The sequence below is a fragment of the Tachyglossus aculeatus genome, chromosome 8, assembly GCF_015852505.1.
Source record: "Tachyglossus aculeatus isolate mTacAcu1 chromosome 8, mTacAcu1.pri, whole genome shotgun sequence".
In the NCBI taxonomy this organism is placed as follows: Eukaryota; Metazoa; Chordata; class Mammalia; order Monotremata; family Tachyglossidae; genus Tachyglossus; species Tachyglossus aculeatus.
Window position 1 is genome coordinate 36,693,834 of NC_052073.1, and position 26,887 is coordinate 36,720,720.

The 26,887-nt window shown below is 47.9% G+C and overlaps 1 protein-coding gene across 1 annotated transcript; it reads right to left on the reverse strand.

Moving 5' to 3' along the window:
- Window positions 1-278: 278 nt before the first annotated feature.
- COMMD7 (COMM domain containing 7) lies at window positions 279-26,840 on the reverse strand. Its single transcript, XM_038750493.1, has 9 exons — window positions 26,726-26,840; window positions 22,971-23,024; window positions 17,335-17,437; window positions 15,232-15,288; window positions 14,198-14,235; window positions 12,830-12,920; window positions 8,353-8,402; window positions 4,497-4,545; window positions 279-436 (listed from the first exon to the last, which is right to left on the reverse strand). The coding sequence occupies exons 1-9, from the start codon at window positions 26,807-26,809 to the stop codon at window positions 360-362; spliced, it is 603 nt and encodes a 200-aa protein (XP_038606421.1). The 5' UTR covers window positions 26,810-26,840; the 3' UTR covers window positions 279-359.
- Between the last annotated feature and the right edge of the window lie 47 nt (window positions 26,841-26,887).

Genomic DNA, 26,887 nt, shown 5'->3' on the forward strand with positions numbered 1-26,887 from the left:
TTGCACATAGAAAGCGCTTAATAAATGCATTATTATTATTATAGTAAGAGCTTGACAAATGCCATAATAATAATAATGTGCTGTACAGCCCCCTCCCGAGCGCTCAGTCCACTGCTCCGCACCCAGTAGGCGTTCAATAAATACCATTGCCGGATGGAGGCCAGAAGGTTCCCCTCTTTACTGCGCTGCGTCTCCGAGGCCGATTGGGGGTGGAGGGGGGGAAAGGCGGACTCTGAATTTGGGGGGGGGGGGGGGGGGGGATGTGATTAATGGGGGGCTTCGGGGGCTACCTTTTGACCGCCCAGCGGGGGTGGGGGGCCGTAGGGGGGATGAGGATGGGGCGGTCAGGTGGGGGGCCATCAGCTGAAACACTCCAGGCTGGCTCTGGCCCGCTCCATCTCCTGCAGGAAACTGTAGAACTGTGGCAGGGTTAATTCTGGGGAGAGAATATGTTGCCAACTTGGACTTCCCAAGCGCTTAGTACAGTGCTCTGCACGCAGTAACGCTCAACAAATTGAATGAATGAATGAATGAACTATACGGAGTATTCTAGACTATGAGCCCGTTGTTGGGGAGGGACCGTCTCTATCTGTTGCCAATTTGTCCTTCCCAAGCGCTTAGTACAGTGCTCTGCACGCAGTAAGCGCTCAATAAACACTATTGAATGAATGAATGAATAAACTATAGAGTATTCTAGACTGTGAGCCCGTTGTCGGGGACCGTCTCTATCTGTTGCCAACTTGGACTTCCCAAGCGCTTAGTCCAGTGCTCTGCACGCAGTAAGCGCTCAATAAATACGATTGAATGAATGAATGAATAAACTATAGAGTATTCTAGACTGTGAGCCCGTTGTCGGGGAGGGACCATCTCTATCTGTTGCCAATTTGTCCTTCCCAAGCGCTTAGTCCAGTGCTCTGCACGCAGTAAGCGCTCAATAAATATGAATGAATGAATGAATAAACTATACAGAGTATTCTAGACTATGAGCCCTTTGTCGGGGAGGGACCGTCTCTATCTGTTGCCAATTTGTCCTTCCCAAGCGCTTAGTCCAGTGCTCTGCACGCAGTAAGCGCTCAATAAATACGATTGAATGAATGAATGAATGAATGGATGAATAAACTCTAGAGTATTCTAGACCGTGAGCCCGTTGTCGGGGAGGGACCGTCTCTATCTGTTGCCAGTTTGTCCTTCCCAAGCGCTTAGTCCAGTGCTCTGCACGCAGTAAGCGCTCAATAAATACAATTGAATGAATGAATGAATGAATGAATGAACTATACAGTATTCTAGACTGTGAGCCCATTGTCGGGGAGGGACCGTCTTTATCTGTTGCCAATTTGTCCTTCCCAAGCGCTTAGTCCAGTGCTCTGCACGCAGTAAGCGCTCAATAAATATGATTGAATGAATGAATGAATGAATAAACTATAGAGTATTCTAGACTGTGAGCCTGTTGTCGGGGACCATCTCTATCTGTTGCCAATTTGTCCTTCCCAAGCGCTTAGTCCAGTGCTCTGCACACAGTAAGCGCTCAATAAATACGATTGAATGAATGAATGAATGAATGAATAAACTCTAGAGTATTCTAGACCGTGAGCCCCTTGTCGGGGAGGGACCATCTCTATCTGTTGCCAATTTGTCCTTCCCAAGCGCTTAGTCCAGTGCTCTGCACGCAGTAAGCACTCAATAAATACGATTGAATAAATGAATGAATGAATGAATAAACTATACAGAGTATTCTAGACTATGAGCCCGTTGTCAGGGAGGGACCGTCTCTGTTGCCAATTTGTCCTTCCCAAGCGCTTAGTCCAGTGCTCTGCACGCAGTAAGCACTCAATAAATACGAATGAATGAATGAATGAATGAATAAACTATAGAGTATTCTAGACTGTGAGCCCGTTGTCGGGGATGGACCATCTCCATCTGTTGCCAATTTGTCCTTCCCAAGCGCTTAGTCCAGTGCTCTGCACGTAGTAAGCGCTCAATAAATACGATTGAATGAATGAATGAATAAACTATAGAGTATTCTAGACTGTGAGCCCGTTGTCGGGGAGGGACCGTCTCTATCTGTTGCCAATTTGTCCTTCCCAAGCGCTTAGTCCAGTGCTCTGCACACAGTAAGCGCTCAATAAATACGATTGAATGAATGAATGAATGAATAAACTCTAGAGTATTCTAGACTGTGAGCCCCTTGTCGGGGAGGGACCATCTCTATCTGTTGCCAATTTGTCCTTCCCAAGCGCTTAGTCCAGTGCTCTGCACGCAGTAAGCACTCAATAAATACGATTGAATGAATGAATGAATGAATGAATAAACTATACAGAGTATTCTAGACTATGAGCCCGTTGTCGGGGAGGGACCATCTCTATCTGTTGCCAATTTGTCCTTCCCAAGCATTTAGTACAGTGCTCTGCACGCAGTAAGCGCTCAATAAATACGATTGAATGAATGAATGAATGAATGAATGAACTATAGAGTATTCTAGACTGTGAGCCCGCTGTCGGGGAGGGACCGTCTCTATCTGTTGCCAATTTGTCCTTCCCAAGCGCTTAGTCCAGTGCTCTGCACACAGTAAGCGCTAAATAAATACGATTGAATGAATGAATGAATGAATGAATGAATAAACTATAGAGTATTCTAGACTGTGAGCCTGTTGTCGGGGAGGGACTGTCTCTATCTGTTGCCAATTTGTCCTTCCCAAGCGCTTAGTCCAGTGCTCTGCACGCAGTAAGCGCTCAATAAATATAAATGAATGAATGAATAAACTATACAGAGCATTCTAGACTATGAGCCCTTTGTCGGGGAGGGACTGTTTCTATCTGTTGCCAATTTGTCCTTCCCAAGCGCTTAGTCCAGTGCTCTGCACGCAGTAAGCGCTCAATAAATACGATTGAATGAATGAATGAATAAACTATAGAGTATTCTAGACTGTGAGCCTGTTGTCGGGGACCATCTCTATCTGTTGCCAATTTGTCCTTCCCAAGCGCTTAGTCCAGTGCTCTGCACGCAGTAAGCGCTCAATAAATACGATTGAATGAATGAATGAATGAATGAATGAACTATAGAGTATTCTAGACTGTGAGCCCGCTGTCGGGGAGGGACCGTCTCTATCTGTTGCCAATTTGTCCTTCCCAAGCGCTTAGTCCAGTGCTCTGCACACAGTAAGCGCTAAATAAATACGATTGAATGAATGAATGAATGAATGAATGAATAAACTATAGAGTATTCTAGACTGTGAGCCTGTTGTCGGGGAGGGACTGTCTCTATCTGTTGCCAATTTGTCCTTCCCAAGCGCTTAGTCCAGTGCTCTGCACGCAGTAAGCGCTCAATAAATATAAATGAATGAATGAATAAACTATACAGAGCATTCTAGACTATGAGCCCTTTGTCGGGGAGGGACTGTTTCTATCTGTTGCCAATTTGTCCTTCCCAAGCGCTTAGTCCAGTGCTCTGCACGCAGTAAGCGCTCAATAAATACGATTGAATGAATGAATGAATAAACTATAGAGTATTCTAGACTGTGAGCCTGTTGTCGGGGACCATCTCTATCTGTTGCCAATTTGTCCTTCCCAAGCGCTTAGTCCAGTGCTCTGCACGCAGTAAGCGCTCAATAAATACGATTGAATGAATGAATGAATGAATAAACTATAGAGTATTCTAGACTGTGAGCCCGTTGTCGGGGAGGGACCGTCTCTACCTGTTGCCAATCTGTCCTTCCCAAGCGCTTAGTCCAGTGCTCTGCACGCAGTAAGCACTCAATAAATACGATTGAATGAATGAATAAACTATACAGAGTATTCTAGACTATGAGCCCGTTGTCGGGGAGGGACCGTCTCTGTTGCCAATTTGTCCTTCCCAAGCGCTTAGTCCAGTGCTCTGCACGCAGTAAGCACTCAATAAATACGATTGAATGAATGAATGAATGAATAAACTATAGAGTATTCTAGACCGTGAGCCCGTTGTCGGGGATGGACCATCTCCATCTGTTGCCAATTTGTACTTCCCAAGCGCTTAGTACAGTGCTCTGCACGCAGTAAGCACTCAATAAATATGAATGAATGAATGAACTATACAGAGTATCCTCCACTGTGAGCCCATTGTTGTGTAGGGACCGTCTCTCTATGTTGCCGACTTGGACTTCCCAAGCGCTTAGTCCAGTGCTCTGCACGCAGTAAGCGCTCAATAAATACGATTGAATGAATGAATGAATGAACTATACAGAATATTCTAGACTATGAGCCCGTTGTCGGGGAGGGACTGTATCTGTTGCCAATTTGTCCTTCCCAAGCGCTTAGTACAGTGCTCTGCACGCAGTAAGCGCTCAATAAATACGATTGAAGGAATGAATGAATAAACTATACAGAGTATTCTCAACTGTGAGCCCGCTATTGGGTCGGGACCGTCTCTCTATGTTGCCGACTTGGACTTCCCAAGCGCTTAGTACAGTGCTCTGCACGCAGTAAGCGCTCAATAAATACGACTGAATGACTGAATGAACTCACCGATATACAGAGGCTCTGGGCGGTTTCCTTTCTTCACCACAAGCTTCAACTGAATGGAAGAGAGGAACAAAAGATAATAATAATAATAATGATAGCATTTGTTAAGCGCTTACTATGTGCAAAGCACTGTTCTAAGCGCTGGGGGGCTCGGACAGGGAAACGGCGGCACTCAGAAAACCCACTCGCAAACACTTCACTTCTCTGGGCCTCAGTTCCCTCATCTGGAAAATGGGGATGAAGACTGTGAGCCCCCCGTGGGACAACCTGATCACCTTGTAACCTCCCCAGCGCTTAGAACAGTGCTTGGCACATAGTAAGCGCTTAATAAATGCCACCAAAAAAAAAAAAAAGTGCAGCCTAGCGGGTGGGGCCCGGGCATCACCACAATAGTCTAGCCTTCTTTCTATTTATTGTGATGACTTGACACCCGTCCACATGCTTTGTTTTGTTGTGTGTCTCCCCCTTCTAGGCCGTGAGCCCGCTGTTGGGTAGGGACCGTCTCTAGATGTTGCCAATGTGGACTTCCCAAGCGCTTAGTACAGTGCTCTGCACACATGCGATTGACTGAATGAATAATAATAATGGCATTTATTGAGCGCTTACTATGTGCCAAGCCCTGTTCTAAGCAATGGGGAGGTTACAAGGTGATCAGGTTGTCCCCCGGGGGGCTCCCAGTCTTCATCCCCATTTTCCAGAGGAGGAAACTGAGGCCCAGAGAACTGAAGTCACTTGCCCCAAGTCACACAGCACACAACTGTGAGCCCGCTGTTGGGTAGGGACCGTCTCTAGATGTTGCCAACTTGGACTTCCCAAGCGCTTAGTACAGTGCTCTGCACACATACGGTTGAATAAATGAATAATAATAATAATAATGGCATTTATCAAGCGCTTACTATGTGCGAAGCACTGTTCTAAGCGCTGGGGAGGTTACAAGGGTGATCAGGTTGTCCCACGGGGGGCTCCCAGTCTTCATCCCCATTTTCCAGAGGAGGGAACTGAGGCCCAGAGAACTGAAGTTCTAGACTGTGAGCCCACTGTTGGGTAGGGACCGTCTCTATTTGTTGCCAACTTGGACTTCCCAAGCGCTTAGTACAGTGCTCTGCACACACTAAGTGCTCAATAAATACGATTGAATGAATGAATGAATGAAGTGACTTGCCCAAAGTCACACAGCAGACAATTGTGAGCCCGTTGTTGGGTAGGGACCGTCTCTATACGTTGCCGACTTGGACTTCCCAAGCGCTTAGTACAGTGCTCTGCACACAGTAAGCGCTCAATAAATACGATTGATTGACTGAATGAATAATAATAATAATGATGGCATTTATTAAGCGCTTACTATGTGCGAAGCACTGTTCTAAGCGCCAGGGCAGTTACAAGGTGATCAGGTTGTCCCACGGGGGGCTCACAGTCTTCACCCCCATTTTCCAGAGGAGGGAACTGAGGCCCAGAGGAGTGAAGTGACCAGCCCAAAGTCACACAGCTGACAACTGTGAGCCCACTGTTGGGTAGGGACCGTCTCTAGATGTTGGCAACTTGGACTTCCCAAGCGCTTAGTCCAGTGCTCTGCACACAGTAAGCGCTCAATAAATACAACTGAATGAATGAATTGGTAGAGCCGGGATTTGAACCCGTGACCTCTGACTCCAAACCCCGGGCTCTTTCCACTGAGCCACTGCCGCTTAGTACAAGGAGTACCTGTACTAAGCACTGGGGTAGAGACAAACTAATCAGGTTGGACACAGTCCCTGTCCCACACGGGGCTCCCTGTCTTCATCCCCATTTTCCAGATGATGAAACTGAGGCCTGGAGAAGCGACTTGACTTGCCCAAGGTCACGCGGCAGACAAGGGGCGGAGCCGGGATTAGAACCCAGATCCTTAAATGTAGGAGATAACTACATGAGACGACCACTCTTCATCCCCATTTTCCGTATGAGGAAACTGAGGCCGGGAGAAGCGACTTGACTTGCCCAAGGTCACCCACGGCAGACAAGGGGCGGAGCTGGGATTAGAACCCAGATCCTTAAAAGTAGAAGATAGCTAGTTGAGACACGGTTCCTGTCCCGCTTGAGACGACCAGTCTTCATCCCCATTTTCTGGATGAGGAAACTGAGGCCGGGAGAAGCGACTTGACTTGCCCAAGGTCATGTGGCAGACAAGGGGCGGAGCCGGGATTAGAACCCAGATCCTTAAAAGTGGAAGATAGCTAGTTGAGACACGGTTCCTGTCCCGCTTGAGAAGACCAGTCTTCATCCCCATTTACCGGATGAGGAAACTGAGGCCCAGAGAAGCGACTTGACTTGCCCAAGGTCACGCGGCAGACAAGGGGTGGAGCCGGGATTAGAACCCAGATCCTTAAAAGTAGGAGATAGCTACTTGAGATGACCAGTCTTCATCCCCATTTTCTGGATGAGGAAACTGAGGCCTGGAGAAGCGACAATGTCACCCTAGGGAGACAAGGGGCGGAGCCGGGATTAGAACCCAGATCCTTAAAAAGTGGAAGATAGCTACTTGAGATGACCACTCTTCATCCCCATTTTCCGGATGAGGAAACTGAGGCCCGGAGAAGCGACTTGACTTGCCCAAGGTCACGCGGCAGACAAGGGGCGGAGTCGGGATTAGAACCCAGATCCTTAAAAGTAGGAGATAGCTAGTTGCGCCACGGTTCCTGTCCCGCTTGAGACAACCAGTCTTCATCCCCATTTTCCGGATGAGGAAACTGAGGCCCGGAGAAGCGACAAGGTCACCCACGGGAGACAAGGGTGGAGCCGGGATTAGAACCCAGATCCTTAAAAAGTGGAAGATAGCTAGTTGAGACACGGTCCCTGTCCCGCTTGAGACGCCCAGTCTTCATCCCCATTTTCCGGATGAGGAAACTGAGGCCGGGAGAAGCGACTTGACTTGCCCAAGGTCACGCGGCAGACAAGGGGCGGAGCTGGGATTAGAACCCAGATCCTTAAAAAGTGGAAGATAGCTAGTTGAGACACGGTCCCTGTCCCGCTTGAGACGCCCAGTCTTCATCCCCATTTTCCGGATGAGGAAACTGAGGCCTGGAGAAGCGACGTGACTTGCCCAAGGTCACCCACAGCAGACAAGGGGCGGAGCCAGGATTAGAACCCAGATCCTTAAAAAGTGGAAGATAGCTAGTTGAGACACGGTTCCTATCCCGTGTGAGATGACCAGTCTTCATCCCCATTTTCAGGATGAGGAAACTGAGGCCGGGAGAAGCAACTTGACTTGCCCAAGGTCATGTGGCAGACAAGGGGCGGAGCCGGGATTAGAACCCAGATCCTTAAAAAGTGGAAGATAGCTAGTTGAGACACGGTCCCTGTCCCGCTTGAGACGCCCAGTCTTCATCCCCATTTTCCGGATGAGGAAACTGAGGCCCGGAGAAGTGACCTGACTTGCCCAAGGTCATGTGGCAGACAAGGGGCGGAGCCGGGATTAGAACCCAGATCCTTAAAAAGTGGAAGATAGCTAGTTGGGACACGGTCCCTGTCCCGCTTGAGATGCCCAGTCTTCATCCCCATTTTCCGGATGAGGAAACTGAGGCCTGGAGAAGCGACGTGACTTGCCCAAGGTCACCCACAGCAGACAAGGGGCGGAGCCAGGATTAGAACCCAGATCCTTAAAAAGTGGAAGATAGCTAGTTGAGACACGGTTCCTATCCCGCGTGAGATGACCAGTCTTCATCCCCATTTTCCGGATGAGGAAACTGAGGCCCGGAGAAGCGACAAGGTCACCCACGGGAGACAAAGGGCGGAGCCAGGATTAGAACCCAGATCCTCTCGGTAGAAGATGGGTGGGACGCAGGAGCGGGAGGGAGGGAGGGCTCGATAAACTCCGAGACCTTACCTGGACGAAGATGGTTCCGGTCTTCTGGAGTTCGCTGCTTCCGGCCGTCACTGAGGCACGAGACGGGAAGACGGGATGAGCAAACGGGATAAAAAACAAGCGTCTCCGTTAAGCGCTTCCCAAGTGCCCGGCGCTGTACTAAGCGCTGCCCGAGACGCAAGATCGTTGGCTTGGACACGGTCCCACATGGGGCTCAGAGACTGAGGCGGCGGCTGTACTTCCATTCATTCGGTCCTATTTATTGAGCGCTTCCCGTGTGCAGAGCACTGTACTAAGCGCTGTCGAAAGGGCTAAACCAATTAATTTCTTGAGGGTAACAATAATAATAATAATAATGATAGCATTTATTAAGCGCTTACTATGTGCCAAGCACTGTTCTAAGCGCCGGGGAGGTTACAAGGTGATCAGGTTGTCCCATGGGGGGCTCCCAGTCTTCATCCCCATTTGACAGAGGAGGGAACTGAGGCCCAGAGAAGTGAAGTGACTCGCCCAAAGTCCCCCAGCTGACAATTGGTGGCGCCGGGATTTGAACCCGTGACCTCTGGCTCCCAAGCCTGGGCTCTTTTCACTGAGACACGCTGCTGGCCCTTCAAATAATAATAATGATGGCATTTATTAAGCGCTTACTATGTGCCAAGCACTGTTCTAAGCGCCGGGGAGGTTACAAGGTGATGAGGTTGTCCCACGGGGGGCTCCCAGTCTTCATCCCCATTTGACAGATGAGGTAACTGAGGCCCAGAGAAGTGAAGTGACTCGCCCAAAGTCCCCCAGCTGACAATTGGCGGCGCCGGGATTTGAACCCGTCACCTCTGGCTCCCAAGCCCGGGCGCTTTTCACTGAGACACGCTGCTGGCGCTTCAAATAATAATAATAATAATGATAGCATTTATTAAGTGCTTACTATGTGCCAAGCACTGTTCTAAGCGCTGGGGAGGTTACAAGGTGATGAGGTTGTCCCACGGGGGGCTCCCAGTCTTCATCCCCATTTGACAGATGAGGTAACTGAGGCCCAGAGAAGTGAAGTGACTCGCCCAAAGTCCCCCAGCTGACAATTGGCGGCGCCAGGATTTGAACCCGTGACCTCTGGCTCCCAAGCCCGGGCTCTTTTCACTGAGACACGCTGCTGGCGCTTCAAATAATAATAATGATAGCATTTATTAAGCGCTTACTATGTGCCAAGCACTGTTCTAAGCGCCGGGGAGGTTACAAGGTGATGAGGTTGTCCCACGGGGGGCTCCCAGTCTTCATCCCCATTTGACAGATGAGGTAACTGAGGCCCAGAGAAGTGAAGTGACTCGCCCAAAGTCCCCCAGCTGACAATTGGCGGCGCCGGCATTTGAACCCGTCACCTCTGGCTCCCAAGCCCGGGCGCTTTTCACTGAGACACGCTGCTGGCGCTTCAAATAATAATAATAATAATAATAATGATAGCATTTATTAAGTGCTTACTATGTGCCAAGCACTGTTCTAAGCGCTGGGGAGGTTACAAGGTGATGAGGTTGTCCCACGGGGGGCTCCCAGTCTTCATCCCCATTTGACAGATGAGGTCACTGAGGCCCAGAGAAGTGAAGTGACTCGCCCAAAGTCACCCAGCTGACAATTGGCGGTGCCGGGATTTGAACCCGTGACCTCTGGCTCCCAAGCCCGGGCTCTTTTCACTGAGACACGCTGCTGGCGCTTCAAATAATAATAATAATAATAATGATAGCATTTATTAAGTGCTTACTATGTGCCAAGCACTGTTCTAAGCGCTGGGGAGGTTACAAGGTGATGAGGTTGTCCCACGGGGGGCTCCCAGTCTTCATCCCCATTTGACAGATGAGGTAACTGAGGCCCAGAGAAGTGAAGTGACTCGCCCAAAGTCACCCAGCTGACAATTGGCGGCGCCGGGATTTGAACCCGTGACCTCTGGCTCCCAAGCCCGGGCTCTTTTCACTGAGACACGCTGCTGGCGCTTCAAATAATAATAATAATAGTAATGATAGCATTTATTAAGCGCTTACTATGTGCCAAGCACTGTTCTAAGCGCTGGAGAGGTTACAAGGTGATGAGGTTGTCTCACGGGGGCTCACAGTCTTCATCCCCATTTGACAGATGAGGGAACTGAGGCCCAGAGAAGTGAAGTGACTTGCCCAAAGTCACCCAGCTGGCAACTGGCGGTGCCAGGATTTGAACCCATGACCTCTGGCTCCCAAGCCCGGGCTCTTTTCACTGAGACACGCTGCTGGCGCTTCGAATAATAATAATAATAATGATAGCATTTATTAAGTGCTTACTATGTGCCAAGCACTGTTCTAAGCGCTGGGGAGGTTACAAGGTGATCAGGTTGTCCCATGGGGCGCTCACAGTCTTAATCCCCATTTTACAGATAAGGGAACTGAGGCCCAGAGAAGTGAAGTGACTTGCCCAAAGTCACCCAGCTGGCAATTGGCAGAGCCGGGATTTGAACCCATGACCTCTGAATCCCAAGCCCGGGCTCTTTTCACTGAGCCACGCTGCTGGCGCTTCAAATGTGCAGAGCACTGTACTGAGCGCTTTGGAGAGTCCAATCCAACAGAGTTGGTAGTCACATTCCCTTCCCTCAAGCAGCTTACAGTCAATGGTATGCATTAGAGAAGAGGCGTGGCTCAGTGGGAAGAGCCCGGGCTTTGGAGTCGGAGGTCATGGGTTCGAATCCCGACTCCGCCACTTGTCAGCTGGGTGACCTTGGGCAAGCCACTTAACTTCTCTGCGCCTCAGTTACTTCATCTGGAAAATGGGGATGAAGACTGTGAGCCCCCCGGGGGGACAACTTGATCACCTTGTAACCTCCCCGGCGCTTAGAACAGTGCTTGGCACATAGTAAGCGCTTAACAAATGCCAGCATTATTATTAGAGAAGCAGTGTGGCTCGGTGGAAAGAGCCCGGGCTTTGGAGTCGGAGGTCACGGGTTCAAATCCCGGCTCCGCCACTTGTCAGCTGTGTGACCTTGGGCAAGCCACTTCACTTCTCTGCGCCTCAGTGACCTCATCTGGAAAATGGGGATGAAGACTGTGAGCCCCCCCGTAGGACAACCTGATCACCATGTAACCTCCCCAGTGCTTAGAACAGTGCTTGGCACATAGTAAGCGCTTAACAAATGCCATCATTATTATTAGAGAAGCAGCGTGGCTCGGTGGAAAGAGCGTGGGCTTAGGAGTCGGAGGTCGTGGGTTCGAATCCTAGCTCCGCCACTTAGCTGTGTGACCTTGGGCAAGCCACTTCACTTCTCTGTGCCTCAGTGACCTCATCTGGAAAATGGGGATGAAGACTGTGAGCCCCCCGTAGGACAACCTGATCACCATGTAACCTCCCCAGTGCTTAGAACAGTGCTTTGTACATAGTAAGCGCTCAACAAATGCCATCATTATTATTACAGAAGCAGCGTGGCTCGGTGGAAAGAGCCCAGGCTTAGGAGTCGGAGGTCGTGTGTTCAAATCCCGGCTCCGCCACTTGTCAGCTGTGTGACCTCGGGCAAGCCACTTCACTTCTCTGCGCCTCAGTGACCTCATCTGTCAAATGGGGATGAAGACTGTGAGCCCCCCGTAGGACAACCTGATCACCATGTAACCTCCCCAGCGCTTAGAACAGTGCTTGGCACATAGTAAGCGCTTAACAAATGCCATCATTATTATTAGAGAAGCAGCGTGGCTCAGTGGAAAGAGCGTGGGCTTAGGAGTCGGAGGTCGTGGGTTCGAATCCCAACTCTGCCACTTGTCAGCTGTGTGACCTCGGGCAAGCCACTTCACTTCCCTGCGCCTCAGTGACCTCATCTGTCAAATGGGGATGAAGACTGGGAGCCCCCCCATAGGACAATCTGATCACCATGTAACCACCCCAGCGCTTAGAACAGTGCTTGGCACATAGTAAGCGCTTAACATATGCCATCATTATTAGAGAAGCAGTGGAAAGAGAGTGGGCTTGGGAGTCGGAGGTCGCGGGTTCGAATCCCGGCTCCGCCACTTGTCAGCTGTGTGACCTCGGGCAAGCCACTTCACTTCTCTGCGCCTCAGTTCCCTCCTCTGTCAAATGGGGATGAAGACTGTGAGCCCCACATGGGACAACCTGATAATAATAATAATAACGATAGCATTTATTAAGCGCTTACTCTGTGCAAAGCCCTGTTCTAAGCCCTGGGGAGGTTACCAGGTGATCAGGTTGTCCCACGGGGGGCTCACGGTCTTCACCCCCATTTTACAGGTGAGGGAACTGAGGCTCAGAGAAGTGACTTGCCCACCTTGTATCCCCCCGGGCGATTAGAACAGTGCTTTGCACATAGTAAGCGCTTAACAGATGCCATCATTATTATTGAGCGCTTACGGTGGGCGGAGCACTGTAGTGAGCGCTTTGGAGAGTCCAATCCAACAGTCCCCCGCCCTCAAGGAGCTGAGGGGAGCGTCCTCCGCCCTCCGGTTCCCGGGGGTCTTCCCGCCCGCGTCGCCCCCCCGGGCCCGGTTACCTCCCAATTTCCACTCCATGTCGACGAGCTGATTGACGGCGAGGGTCTGGCCGGCCGCCAGCCGGGCGAGGGTCGGGCCGAGCCGCTGCCACTGTGAGGAGCGCGGCAGGTGGAGTCCAGCACAGCGCCCACCGCCCCGGCGCCCACCCCAGCCCCGCTGGAGAAGCGGCGTAGTTTGGGGGGGTCAGAGCCCGGGCATCCCGGCTCCCCCGCTCATCAATCAATCAACCAATCAATCGTATTTATTAAGCGCTTACTATGTGCAGAGCACTGTACTAAGCGCTTGGGAAGTACAAATTGGCAACATCTAGAGACAGCCCCTACCCAACAGTGGGCTCACGGTCTAAAAGGGGGAGACGGAGAACAAAACCAAACATACTAACAAAATAAAATAAATAGAATAGATATATACAAATAAAATAGAGTAAAAATATGTACAAGCATATATACAGGCTAATCTGCCGGGTGTGACCTTGGTCCAGTCATTTCACTTCCCCGGGCCTCGGTTCCCTCATTCATTCGCTCACTGGATCGTATTTATTGAGCGCACTTCGTTTTGTCGTCCGTCTCCCCCTTCTAGACCGTGAGCCCGCTGTCGGGTAGGGACCGTCTCTAGATGTTGCCGACTTGGCCTTCCCAAGCGCTTAGTACAGCGCTCTGCACACGGTAAGCGCTCAATAAATAGGAATGAATGAATGAGCGCTCACTGTGTGCTGTTCTGAGCGCTTGGAAAGGACAATTTGGCAACAGAGACGGTCCCTGCCCAACAACGGGCTCACAGTCTAGAACAGGGGGGGGAGACAGACAACAAAATCAAACAGGTAGACAGGCCTCAATACCATCAAAATAGATAAATATGGTTGGCACAGAGTAAGCGCTTAATAATAATAATAATAATAACATTTATTGAGTGCTTACTATGTGCACTGTTCATAATAATAATAATAATGGCATTTATTAAGTGCTAACTATGTGCCCTGTTCTTAGCGCTGGGGAGGTGACAAGCTGATCAGGTTGTCCCACGGGGGGCTCAAGTCTTCACCCCCATTTTCCAGATGAGGTCACTGAGGCCCAGAGAAGCGAAGTGACTTGCCCAAAGTCACCCGGCTGACGATTGGCGGAGCCGGGATTCGAACCCATGACCTCTGACTCCAAAGCCCGGGCTCTTTCCCCTGAGCCACGCTGCTTCTCTTAAGCGCTTGCTATGTGCTAAGCGCCGGAGTAGATACAAGGCGATCGGGGGGACACGGTCCCCGTCTCCCCTTGGGGCTCCCCGTTGGAGTTCCCCGTTTCACAGACGGGGAAACTGAGGCCCGGAGAAGTGAAGCGACTGGCCCAAGGTCACCCAAAAGGCCGCAGAATACCCACCTTATCTGCAAAGTATCTGGCTTTCTCTTCACCGAGGCCTGTGGAGAAAGAGAACGGGGTCTTACGTATCGATTGAAATTTATGTTTTTAATTCATCCATCTATTTATTTCTTGCCACTGATGTCCCTCTCCCCCTCCAGACTGCAAGCTCGTTGTGGGCAGGAATGTGTCTGTTTGTTGTTGGCGGAGCTTTGCACGCGATAAGCGCTCAGCTCATTCGTTCATTCAATCGTATTTATTGAGCGCTTACTTTGGGCAGAGCTCAATTTCGTTCATTCATTCATTCAATCGTATTTATTGAGCGCTTACTTTGGGCAGAGCTCAATTTCGTTCATTCATTCATTCATTCAATCGTATTTATTGAGCGCTTACTTTGGGCAGAGCTCAATTTCGTTCATTCATTCATTCATTCAATCGTATTTATGGAGCGCTTACTTTGGGCAGAGCTCAATTTCATTCATTCGTTCATTCAATCGTATTTATGGAGCGCTTACTTTGGGCAGAGCTCAATTTCGTTCATTCATTCATTCATTCAATCGTATTTATGGAGCGCTTACTTTGGGCAGAGCTCAATTTCATTCATTCGTTCATTCAATCGTATTTACAGAGCGCTTACTTTGGGCAGAGCTCAATTTCGTTCATTCATTCATTCAATCGTATTTACAGAGCGCTTACTTTGGGCAGAGCTCAATTTCATTCATTCATTCATTCAATCAATCGTATTTATGGAGCGCTTACTGTGTGCAGAGCACTGGACTAAGCGCTTGGGAAGTCCAAGTTGGTGACATAGAGAGACGGGCCCTACCCGACAGCGGGCTCACAGGCTAGAAGGGGGAGACAGACAACATAACAAAACATATTAACAAAATAAAATCAATAGAATAAACATGTACAAGTAAAATAAATAGATTAATAAATGTGGACAAACATATATACATATATGCAGGTGATATGCTGACTGAATGTTTGCCTCCGTCTCCTCAGGGCAGCTGTTCCACTTAATAATTAAAAAAAGACAAAATAGAAGAACATACCAAGCGTGATCCAGTCCTCTCGGATCTGTTCTGCCGTCATATTCTTCTTCAAAGCCCCTAGAAATGGAGGGAGTCCCCACAGATTTACAATACGACGTTTTAATTAATATGGTATTTGTACCTATCTATTCTATTTATTTTATTTTGTTAGTATGTTTGGTTTTGTTCTCTGTCTCCCCCCTTTTAGACTGTGAGCCCACTGTTGGGTAGGGACCGTCTCTATATGTTGCCAACTTGTCCTTCCCAAGCGCTTAGTCCAGTGCTCTGCACACAGTAAGCGCTCAATAAATACGATTGATGATGATGATGATTTGTTATGCGCTTACTACATGCCAAGCACTGTTCTAAGCGCGGGGGGGAGATACCAGGTGATCAGGTTGTCCCCCGTGGGGCTCCCAGCCTTCACCCCCATTTTCCAGGTGAGGGAACTGAGGCCCAGAGAAGTGACTTGCCCACGGTCACACAGCGGATGAGTGGCGGAGCCGGGATTAGAACCCACGACCTCGGACTCCCAAGCCCGGGCTCTTAATGAGCCACGCTGCTTCTCTGTGCCAAACACTGTACTAAGCACTGGGGGAGGTCCAAAATCAGAAGCAGCGTGGCTCAGTGGAAAGAGCCCGGGCTTTGGCGTCAGAGGTCGTGGGTTCAAATTCCGGCTCCTTCAATTGTCAGCTGGGTGACTTTGGGCGAGTCACTTCACTTCTCTGGGCCTCAGTTCCCCCATCTGGAAAATGGGGATGAAGACTGCTAGCCCCCTGTGGGACAACCTGATCACCTTGTATTCTCCCCAGCGCTTAGACAGTGCTTTGCGCATAGTAAGCGCTTAATAAATGCCGTTATTATTATTATTATCTGGTTCCATTGAGGGCGGGGATTATTATTATTATTATTATTATTATTATTATTATTAGGTCCCTCTGAGGGCAGGGGGTCACCATCTAAGGCGGAGGGGGAACGAGGATGGAATCTCCCTTTCGCAGATGAGGGCGAGGATGGTGTCTACTGAACATACTGGACTCTCCCGAGCGCTCAGTCCAGTGGCCCCGATCGATCTCCGGCTGGCTGGCATTCATTCATTCACTCACTCATTCATTCAGTCGTATTTATTGAGCGCTGACTGTGTGCGGAGCACCGTACTAAGCGCTTGGGAAGTCCAAGTCGGCAGCATCTAGAGACGGGCCCTACCCAACAGCGGGCTCACAGTCTAGAAGGGGGAGACGGACAACGAAACAAAACACGGTGACGGGTGTCAAGTCGTCAGAAAAATAGAATTAAAGCTAGACGCGTATCATTAACAAAATAAATAGGAAATATGGACAAGTTAAAATCGAGTGATAAATCTGTATAAACATATAGACGGGGGCTGTGGGGAGGGGAAGGAGAGGACTGTTGTCTCTATATGTTGCCAACTTGGACTTCCCAAGCACTTAGTCCAGTGCTCTGCACACAGTAAGCGCTCCCTTCAAGGCCCTGCTGAGAGCTCACCTCCTCCAGGAGGCCTTCCCAGACTGAGCCCCTTCCTTCCTCTCCCCCTCGTCCCCCTCTCCGTCCCCCCCATCTTCCCTCCTTCCCTTCCCCACAGCACCTGTATATATGTATATATGTTTGTACATATTTTTTACTCTATTTATTTATTTATTTATTTTATTTGTACATATCTATTCTATTTATTTTATTTTGTTAGTATGTTTGGTTTTGTGCTCTGTCTTCCCCTTTTAGACTGTGAGCCCACTGTTGGGTAGGGACTGTCTCTAGATGTTGCCAATTTGTACTTCCCAAGCGCTTAGTACAGTGCTCTGCACATAGTAAGCGCTCAATAAATACGATTGATGATGATGATGAAAATAAATAGAATAGTAAATATGGACAAGTTAAAATCGAGTGATAGATCTGTACGAACATATAGACGGGGGCTGCGGGGAGGGGAAGGAGAGGACTGTTGTCTCTAGATGTTGCCAACTTGGACTTCCCAAGCGCTTAGTCCAGTGCTCTGCACACAGTAAGCGCTCAATAAATACGACTGATCGATGGAAAAAGGGGGCTCAGTGTGGGAAGGCTTCTTGGAGGAGGTGAGCTGGCCAAGCTGGCCCAGTGGCTACTCACCCTGGGGCAGGAGGAGCAGGGTTTTCGTCAGGTTCTTCAGGGATGCCAGGCTGAGCTGATGGGCCAGGGCCAAATCCGACAGCTGCCCCAAAAACCTCTCCACCTACAGCGGGAGACACCACACATAATAATAATAAATAATAATAATAATAATAATAATAATAATAATGGCTTTTAAGCGCTTACTATGTGCGAAGCACCGTTCTAAGCGCTGGGGAGGATACAAGGTGACCAGGTTGCCCCCCGTGGGGCTCCCAGTCTTCACCCCCATTTGACGGATGAGGTCACTGAGGCCCGGAGAAGGTCACGCAGCTGACAACCGGTGGAGCCGGGATTTGAACCCATGGCCTCTGACTCCCAAGCCCGGGCTCTTTCCATCGAGCCACGCTGCTTCTCTCTTATGTTATTTTGTTAGTATGTTTGGTTTTGTTCTCTGTCTCCCCCTTTTAGACTGTGAGCCCACTGTTGGGTAGGGACCGTCTCTATATGTTGCCAACTTGGACTTCCCAAGCGCTTAGTACAGTGCTCTGCACATAGTAAGCGCTCAATAAATACGATTGATGATGATGATGATGATGATGTTCACATCCAGTCCCCAACCGGGCCTCCGTTGCCCAGAGGCGGTGCGGCTCAGTGGGTACAGAGAAGCAGCGTGGCTCAGTGGAAAGAGCCCGGGCTTTGGAGTCAGAGGTCGTGGGTTCAAATCCCTGCTCTGCCAATTGTCAGCTGTGTGACTTTGGGCAAGTCACTTCGCTTCTCTGGGCCTCAGTTACCTCATCTGTAAAATGGGGATTAAGACTGTGAGCCCCCAGTGGGACAACCTGATCACCTTGTAACCTCCCCAGCGCTTAGAACAGTGCTTTGCACATAGTAAGCGCTTAATAAATGCCATTATTATTATTACAGCCCGGGCCTGGGAATATCGGGAAGGACCTGGGTTCCCGTCCCGGCTCCGCCCCTTGTCGGCCGGGTGACCCTGGGCCGGTCATTTCCCTTCTCCGGGCCTCAGTTCCCTCCTCTGTGAAATGGGGAATAAGACTGTGAGCCTCCCGACTGTGGGACGGGGACCGTGTCCAACCGGATTGACTTGGATCTCCGCGGGGCGTTCAGAACAGTGCTCGGCACACAGCAGGCCGAGCACCATCATCATCATCGTGGTCAGAGGTCATGGGGTCTAATCCCACCCCCGCCACTTATATATATATATATATATATATATATATATATATATAATGGCATTTATTAAGCGTTTACTATGTGCAAAGCACTGTTCTAAGCGCTGGGGTGGATACAAGGTAATCAGGTTGTCCCATGTGGGGCTCACAGTCTTCATCCCCATTTTCCAGATGAGGTAACTGAGGCCCAGAGAAGTGAAGTGACTTGCCCAAAGTCACCCAGCTGACAATTGGCAGAGCCAGGATTTGAACCCACAGCCTCTGACTCCAAAGCCCGGGCTCTTTCCACTGAGCCACGCTGCTTCTCTTATCAGCTCTGTGAGTCTGGGCAAGTCACTTCACTTCTCTGCGCCTCAGTTCCTTCCTCTGTAAAATGGGGATGAAGACAGCGAGCCCCATGGGGGACAACCTGATTAGCCTGTAAAAATAATAATAATAAGGTTGGCATTTATTAAGCGCTTACTATGTGCCAAGCACTGTTCTAAGCGCTGGGGAGGTTATAAGGTGATCAGGTTGTCCCACAGGGGGCTCACAGTCTTAATCCCCATTTTACAGATGAGGGAACTGAGGCACAGAGAAGTGAAGTGACTTGCCCAAAGTCACACAGCTGACAATTGGTGGAGTCGGGACTTGAACCCATGACCTCCGACTCCAAAGCCCATGCTTCTTTCACTGAGCCACACTGCTGTATCTACCCGAGGGCTTAGACCAGCGCTTGGCACATAGTAAGCGCTTAACAACTACCATCATGATTATTATGCCATTATTATTGTTATTATTCATTCATTCAATCATATTCATTGAGCGCTTACTGTGTGCAGAGCACTGAACTAAGCACTTGGGAAGTACAAGTTGGCAACAGATAGATACAGTCCCTACCCAACAATGGGCTCCCAATCTAGAAGGGGGGGACGGACAACGAAACAAAACATGTGGATGGGTGTCAGGTCATCAGAATAAATAGAAGTAAAGCTAGATGCACGACATTAACAAAATAAATAGAATAGTAAATATATTAAATATATTTTTAATATATAAACATATAAAGCTAGATGCACATCATTAACAAAATAGAATAGTGCATACATTAAATATATTTTAATATGTAAATATATATTTAACAAAATTAATAGAATAGTAAATATTTCAAATATATTTTAATATATAAATATATTAAATATAAATATATTGAATAGTAAGTCAAATAAATAGAGGAATAAATCTGTACAAACATAGATCCAGGTGCTGTGGGGAGGGGAAGGAGGTAGGGTGGTGGGGATGGGGAGGGGGAGAGGAAAAAGGGGGCTGAGTGTGGGAAGGCCTCCTGGAGGAGGTGAGCTCTCAGTAGGGCTTTGAAGGGAGGAAGAGGGATAGCGTGGCGGATGTGCGAGGGAGGGAATTCCGGGCCAGGGGGAGGACGGGGGCCGGTGGTCGACGGCGGGACGGGCGAGAAGGAGGTACAATCAATCAATCAATTGTATTTATTGAGCGCTTACTGTGTGCAGAGCACTGGACTAAGCGCTTGGGAAGTCCAAGTTGGCACAAGGTACAGTGAGGAGGTGAGCGGCAGAGGATTATTACGGGTGATTATGATCACCATCCCCAATCCCCGGCCATCCCTTTCCCTCTCCCCTTCCCCTGGGACCCCCTCAACTCTCTGGGGGAAAATGAGGTACAATCAATCAATCAATCAATCGTATTTATTGAGCGCTTACTGTGTGCAGGGCACTGGACTAAGCGCTTGGGAAGTACAAGTTGGCACAGGGTACAGTGAGGAGGTGAGCGACAGAGGATTATTACTGGTGATTATGATCACCATCCCCGTTCCCCGGCCATCCCTTTCCCTCTCCCCTTCCCCTAGGACCCCCTCAACTCTCTGGGGGAAAACGAGGTACAATCAATCAATCAATAGTATTTATTGAGCGCTTACTGTGTGCAGGGCACTGGACTAAGCGCTTGGGAAGTACAAGTTGGCAACATAGAGAGATGGTCCCTACCCAACAGTGGGCTCACAGGCTAGAAGGGGGAGACAGAGAACAAAACAAATTAACAAAATAAAATAAAGAGAATAAATATGTACAAATAAAATAGAGTAATAAATAGTACAGTGCTCTGCACATAGCGCTCAATAAATACGATTGATGATGTACAAACATATATACATATATACAGGAGTAGTTATTTTTCCATATGTACAGAAGACTGGACGCTCTTCTGGGACCCTTCAAACTTTTCCCCTCAAGTCTCTGGGGGAAAACGAGGTAAAATCAATCAGTCAGTCGTATTTATTGAGTGCTTACTGTGTGCAGAGCACTGGACTAAGCGCTTGGGAAGTACAAGTTGGCAACATATAGAGACGGTCCCTACCCAACAGTGGGCTCACAGGCTAGAAGGGAGAGACAGAGAACAAAACAAATTAACAAAATAAAATAAATAGAATAAATATGTAGAAACAAAATAAATAGAGTAATAAATATGTACAAACATATATACATATATACAGGAGCAGTTATTTTTCCATATGTACAGAAGGCCGGATGCTCTTCTGGGAACCTTCAAACTTTTCCCCTCAACTCTCTGGGGGAAAACGAGGTACAATCAATCAATCAATAGTATTTATTGAGCGCTTACTGTGTGCAGGGCACTGGACTATGCGCTTGGGAAGTACAAGTTGGCAACATATAGAGGCAGTCCCTACCCAACAGTGGGCTCACAGGCTAGAAGGGGGAGACAGAGAACAAAACAAATTAACAAAATAAAATAAATAGAATAAAAATGTACAAATAAAATAGAGTAATAAATAGTACAGTGCTCTGCACATAGCGCTCAATAAATACGATTGATGATGTACAAACATATATATACATATATACAGGAGCAGTTATTTTTCCATATGTACAGAAGACTGGATGCTCTTCTGGGACCCTTCAAACTTTTCCCCTCAACTCTCTGGGGGAAAACGAGGTACAATCAATCAATCAGTCGTATTTATTGAGCGCCTACTGTGTGCAGGGCACTGGACTAAGCGCTTGGGAAGTACAAGTTGGCACTGGGTACAGTGAGGAGGTGAGCGGCAGAGGATTATTACGGGTGATTATGATCACCATCCCCATTCCCTGGCCATCCCTTTCCCTCTCCCCTTCCCCTGGGACCCCCTCAATTCTCTGGGGGAAAATGAGGTACAATCAATTAATCAATTGTATTTATTGAGTGCTTACTGTGTGCAGAGCACTGGACTAAGTGCTTGGGAAGTCCAAGTTGGCAACATGTAGAGACGGTCCCTACCCAACAGTGGGCTCACAGGCTAGAAGGGAGAGACAGAGAACAAAACAAATTAACAAAATAAAATAAATAGAATAAATATGTAGAAACAAAATAAATAGAGTAATAAATACGTACAAACATATATACATATATACAGGAGCAGTTATTTTTCCATATGTACAGAAGGCCGGATGCTCTTCTGGGAACCTTCAAACTTTTCCCCTCAACTCTCTGGGGGAAAACGAGGTACAATCAATCAATCAATAGTATTTATTGAGCGCTTACTGTGTGCAGGGCACTGGACTAAGCGCTTGGGAAGTACAAGTTGGCAACATAGAGAGACGGTCCCTACCCAACAGTGGGCTCACAGGCTAGAAGGGGGAGACAGAGAACAAAACAAATTAACAAAATAAAATAAATAGAATAAAAACGTACAAATAAAATAGAGTAATAAATATGTACAAACATATATACAGGTGCAGTTATTTTTCCATATGTACAGAAGGCCGGATGCTCTTCTGGGAACCTTCTAACTTTTCCCCTCAACTCTCTGGGGGAAAACGAGGTACAATCAATCAATCAGTCGTATTTATTGAGCGCTTACTGTGTGCAGAGCACTGGACTAAGCGCTTGGGAAGTACAAGTTGGCACAGGGTACAGTGAGGAGGTGAGCGACAGAGGATTATTACGGGTGATTGTGATCACCATCCCCATTCCCTGGCCACCCCATTCCCTCTCCCCTTCCCCTGGACCCCGTCAACTCTCTGGGGGAAATGAGGTACAATTAATCAATCAACCAATCGTATTTATTGAGCGCTTACTGTGTGCAAGGCACTGGACTAAGCGCTTGGGAAGTCCAAGTTGGCACAGGGTACAGTGAGGAGTCGAGTGACAGAGGATTATTACGGGTGATTATGATCACCATCCCCGTTCCCCGGCCATCCCTTTCCCTCTCCCCTTCCCCTGGGACCCCCTCAACTCTCTGGGGGAAAATGAGGTACAATCAATCAATCAATCAATCGTATTTATTGAGCGCTTACTGTGTGCAGAGCACTGGACTAAGCGCTTGGGAAGTCCAAGCTGGCACAGGGTACAGTGAGGAGGTGAGCGACGGAGGATTATTACGGGTGATTATGATCACCATCCCCATTCCCTGGCCATCCCTTTCCCTCTCCCTGTCCCCTGGGACCCCCTCACCTCTTTGGGCTCGAGGAGGAGGCGGAAGACCACGTCCGTCAGGGCGGAGAATTGCTGTGGAGAGAAGGAAATGTCAGGAATCGGATGCCACCATCGCCTCCTTCCACCCGAATGGGTGGTGAGGCCTAGTGGGAAGGCCTGGGTTTGGATTTGTCCCCCCTTTTCCCCCCAACTTTCCTTCAGCTTCACGGCCTTTATGTCCAGATCCATTCCCTAAGGCCTACGTTTTCATTCAGTCCTATTTATTAAGCGCTTACCGTGTGCAGAGCACTGTACTGAGCGCTTGGGAAGTCCAAGTTGGCAACATATAGGGACGGTCCCGACCCACCAAGGGGCTCACGGTGGTGAATGAGGAAGATTTCCTAGAAGTGGTGAGGGCCTTGGGAGTAATAAATCCGTCCAAACATATATCCAGATATACGGGTGCTGTGGGGAAGGGAAGGAGGTAAGGCGGGTGGGGATGGAGAGGGGGACGAGGGGGAGACAGAGAACCAAACCAAACATATTAACAGAATAAAATAAATAGAATAAATATGTATAAGTAAAATAGAGTAATAAATCCGTACAAACATCTATCCATATATCCAGGTGCTGTGGGGAAGGGAAGGAGGTAAGGCGGGGGGGATGGAGAGGGAGAGGAAGGAGGGGGCTCAGTCTGGGAAGGCCTCCTGGAGGAGGTGAGCTCTCGGTAGGGCCTTGAAGGGAGGAAGAGAGCTAGCTTGGCGGATCAACCAATCAATCCATCAATCAATCAATCGCATTTATTGAGCGCTTACTGAGTGCAGAGCACTGGACTAAGCGCTTGGGAAGTCCAAGTTGGCAACATCTAGGGACGGTCCCTACCCAACAGTGGGCTCACAGTCTAGAAGCGGGAGACAGACAACAAAATAAAACATGTTAACAGAATTAAATAAATAGAATAGATATGTACGAGTAAAGTAGAGTAATAAATATGTACAAATATCCATATATACAGGTGCTGTGGGGAAGGGAAGGAGGTAAGACGGGGGGGATGGAGAGGGGAGGAGGGGGAGACAGAGAACCAAACCAAACGTATTAACAGAATAAAATAAATAGAATAGATATGTACAAGTAAAATAAATAAATAGGGTAATAAATATGTACAAACATCTATCCATATATCCAGGTGCTGTGGGGAAGGGAAGGAGGTAAGGCGGGGGGGATGGAGAGGGGGAGGAGGGGGAGACAGAGAACAAAACCAAACATATTAACAGAATAAGATAAATAGAATAGATATGTACAAGTAAAAGGAATAAATAGAGTAATAAATCCGTACAAACATATATACATATATCCGGGTGCTGTGGGGAAGGGAAGGAGATAAGGCGGGGGGGATGGGGAGGGGGAGGAGGGGAGACAGAGAACCAAACCAAACGTATTAACAGAATAAAATAAATAGAATAGATATGTACAAGTAAAATAAATAAATAGAGTAATAAATACGTACAAACATCTATCCATATATCCAGGTGCTGTGGGGAAGGGAAGGAGGTAAGGCGGGGGGGATGGAGGGGGGAAGGAGGGGGAGACAGAGAACAAAACAAACGTATTAACAGAATAAAATAAATAGAATAGATATGTACAAGTAAAATAAATAAATAGAGTAATAAATCCGTACAGACGTCTATACATCTATACAGGTGCTGTGGGGAAGGGAAGGAGGTAAGGCGGGGGGGATGGAGAGGGGGAGGAGGGGGAGACAGAGAACAAAATAAAACATATTAACAGAATAAAATAAATAGAATAAATATGTATAAGTAAAATAAATAAATAGAGCAATAAATATGTACAAACATCTATCCATATATCCAGAGGCTGTGAGGAAGGGAAGGAGGTAAGGCGTGGGGGATGGAGGGGGGAGAAGGGGGAGACAGAGAACAAAACAAAACATATTAACAGAATAAAATAAATAGAATAAATATGTACAAGTAAAATAAATAAATAGAGTAATAAATACGTACAAACATCTATCCATATATCCAGGTGCTGTGGGGAAGGGAAGGAGGTAAGGCGGGGGGGATGGAGGGGGGAAGGAGGGGGAGACAGAGAACAAAACAAACGTATTAACAGAATAAAATAAATAGAATAGATATGTACAAGTAAAATAAATAAATAGAGTAATAAATCCGTACAAACGTCTATACATCTATACAGGTGCTGTGGGGAAGGGAAGGAGGTAAGGCGGGGGGGATGGAGAAGGGGAGGAGGGGGAGACAGAGAACAAAATAAAACATATTAACAGAATAAAATAAATAGAATAAATATGTATAAGTAAAATAAATAAATAGAGCAATAAATATGTACAAACATCTATCCATATATCCAGAGGCTGTGAGGAAGGGAAGGAGGTAAGGCGGGGGGGATGGAGGTGGGGGGGGACAGAGAACAAAACCGAACATATTAACAGAATAAAATAAATAGAATAAATATGTATAAGTAAAATAAATAAATAGAGCAATAAATATGCACAAACATCTATCCATATATCCATAGGCTGTGAGGAAGGGAAGGAGGTAAGGCGCGGGGGATGGAGAGGGGGAGGAGGGGGAGACAGAGAACAAAACATATTAACAGAATAAAATAAATAAATATGTACAAGTATAATACATCAATAAATAGAATAATAAATCCGTACAAACAACTGTCCATCTATCCAGGTGCTGTGGGGAAGAGAAGGAGGTAAGGCGGGGGGGATGGAGAGGGGGAGGACGGGGACGGGGAGACAGAGAACAAAACCAAACATATTAAAAGAATAAAATAAATATGTATAAGTAAAATAAATAAATAGAGTAATAAATCCGTACAAACATCTATACATCTATCCAGGTGCTGTGGGGAAGGGAAGGAGGGAAGGCGGGGGGGATGGAGAGGGGAGACAGAGAACAAAATAAAACATATTAACAGAATAAAATAAATAGAATAAATATGTATAAGTAAAATAAATAAATAGAGCAATAAATATGTACAAACATCTATCCATATATCCAGAGGCTGTGAGGAAGGGAAGGAGGTAAGGCGTGGGGGATGGAGGGGGGAGAAGGGGGAGACAGAGAACAAAATAAAACATATTAACAGAATAAAATAAATAGAATAAATATGTATAAGTAAAATAAATAGAGTAATAAATATGTACAAACATCTATCCATCTATCCAGGTGCTATGAGGAAGGGAAGGAGGTAAGGCGCGGGGGATGGAGAGGGGGAGGAGGGGGAGACAGAGAACAAAACATATTAACAGAATAAAATAAATAAATATGTACAAGTATAATACATCAATAAATAGAATAATAAATCCGTACAAACATCTATCCATCTATCCAGGTGCTGTGGGGAAGAGAAGGAGGTAAGGCGGGGGGGATGGAGAGGGGGAGGAGACAGAGAACAAAACCAAACATATTAAAAGAATAAAATAAATATGTATAAGTAAAATAAATAAATAGAGTAATAAATCCGTACAAACATCTATCCATCTATCCAGGTGCTGTGGGGAAGGGAAGGAGGGAAGGCGGGGGGGATGGAGAGGGGAGACAGAGAACAAAACGTATTACCAGAATAAAATAAATGGAACAGATAGGTACAAGTAAAAGAAATCAATAGAGTAATAGCGCTTGAGCGCTTCCTGTGTGCAGAGCACTGTAGTAAGCGGTTGAGCAGTGTAGTAAGCGCTTAGGAGGCCGTAGGGTTTGGGCCAGGCCTCCCCTCCCCCCCCCCGGTGGGGCGCGTGCCCGCGGCACCTGGTGTGGGAGCTGGTTGAGGCCGTGCACGTGCCCGCCCACCGACTCCGGGACCGGGGCCCCGCTGAAATGGAGCCGCGCCATCCCCGCCAACGCCGCTCGCCCGGACCCGCCCGGCCTCCGCCAATCAGGGCCCGGCTCACACGGGACACGCCCCCTCCG

Bases quoted from the DNA above. Each gene is read 5' to 3' on its own strand.
- COMMD7 (XM_038750493.1), bottom strand. From the start codon at position 26,809: ATGGCGCGGCTCCATTTCAGCGGGGCCCCGGTCCCGGAGTCGGTGGGC. The intron at 4,546-8,352 runs GTAAGGTCTCGG...TCTTCCATTCAG, and splicing joins CCGGAACCATCTTCGTCCAG to TTGAAGCTTGTGGTGAAGAA. The intron at 437-4,496 runs GTGAGTTCATTC...TTCTCTCCCCAG, and splicing joins CCCAGAGCCTCTGTATATCG to AATTAACCCTGCCACAGTTC.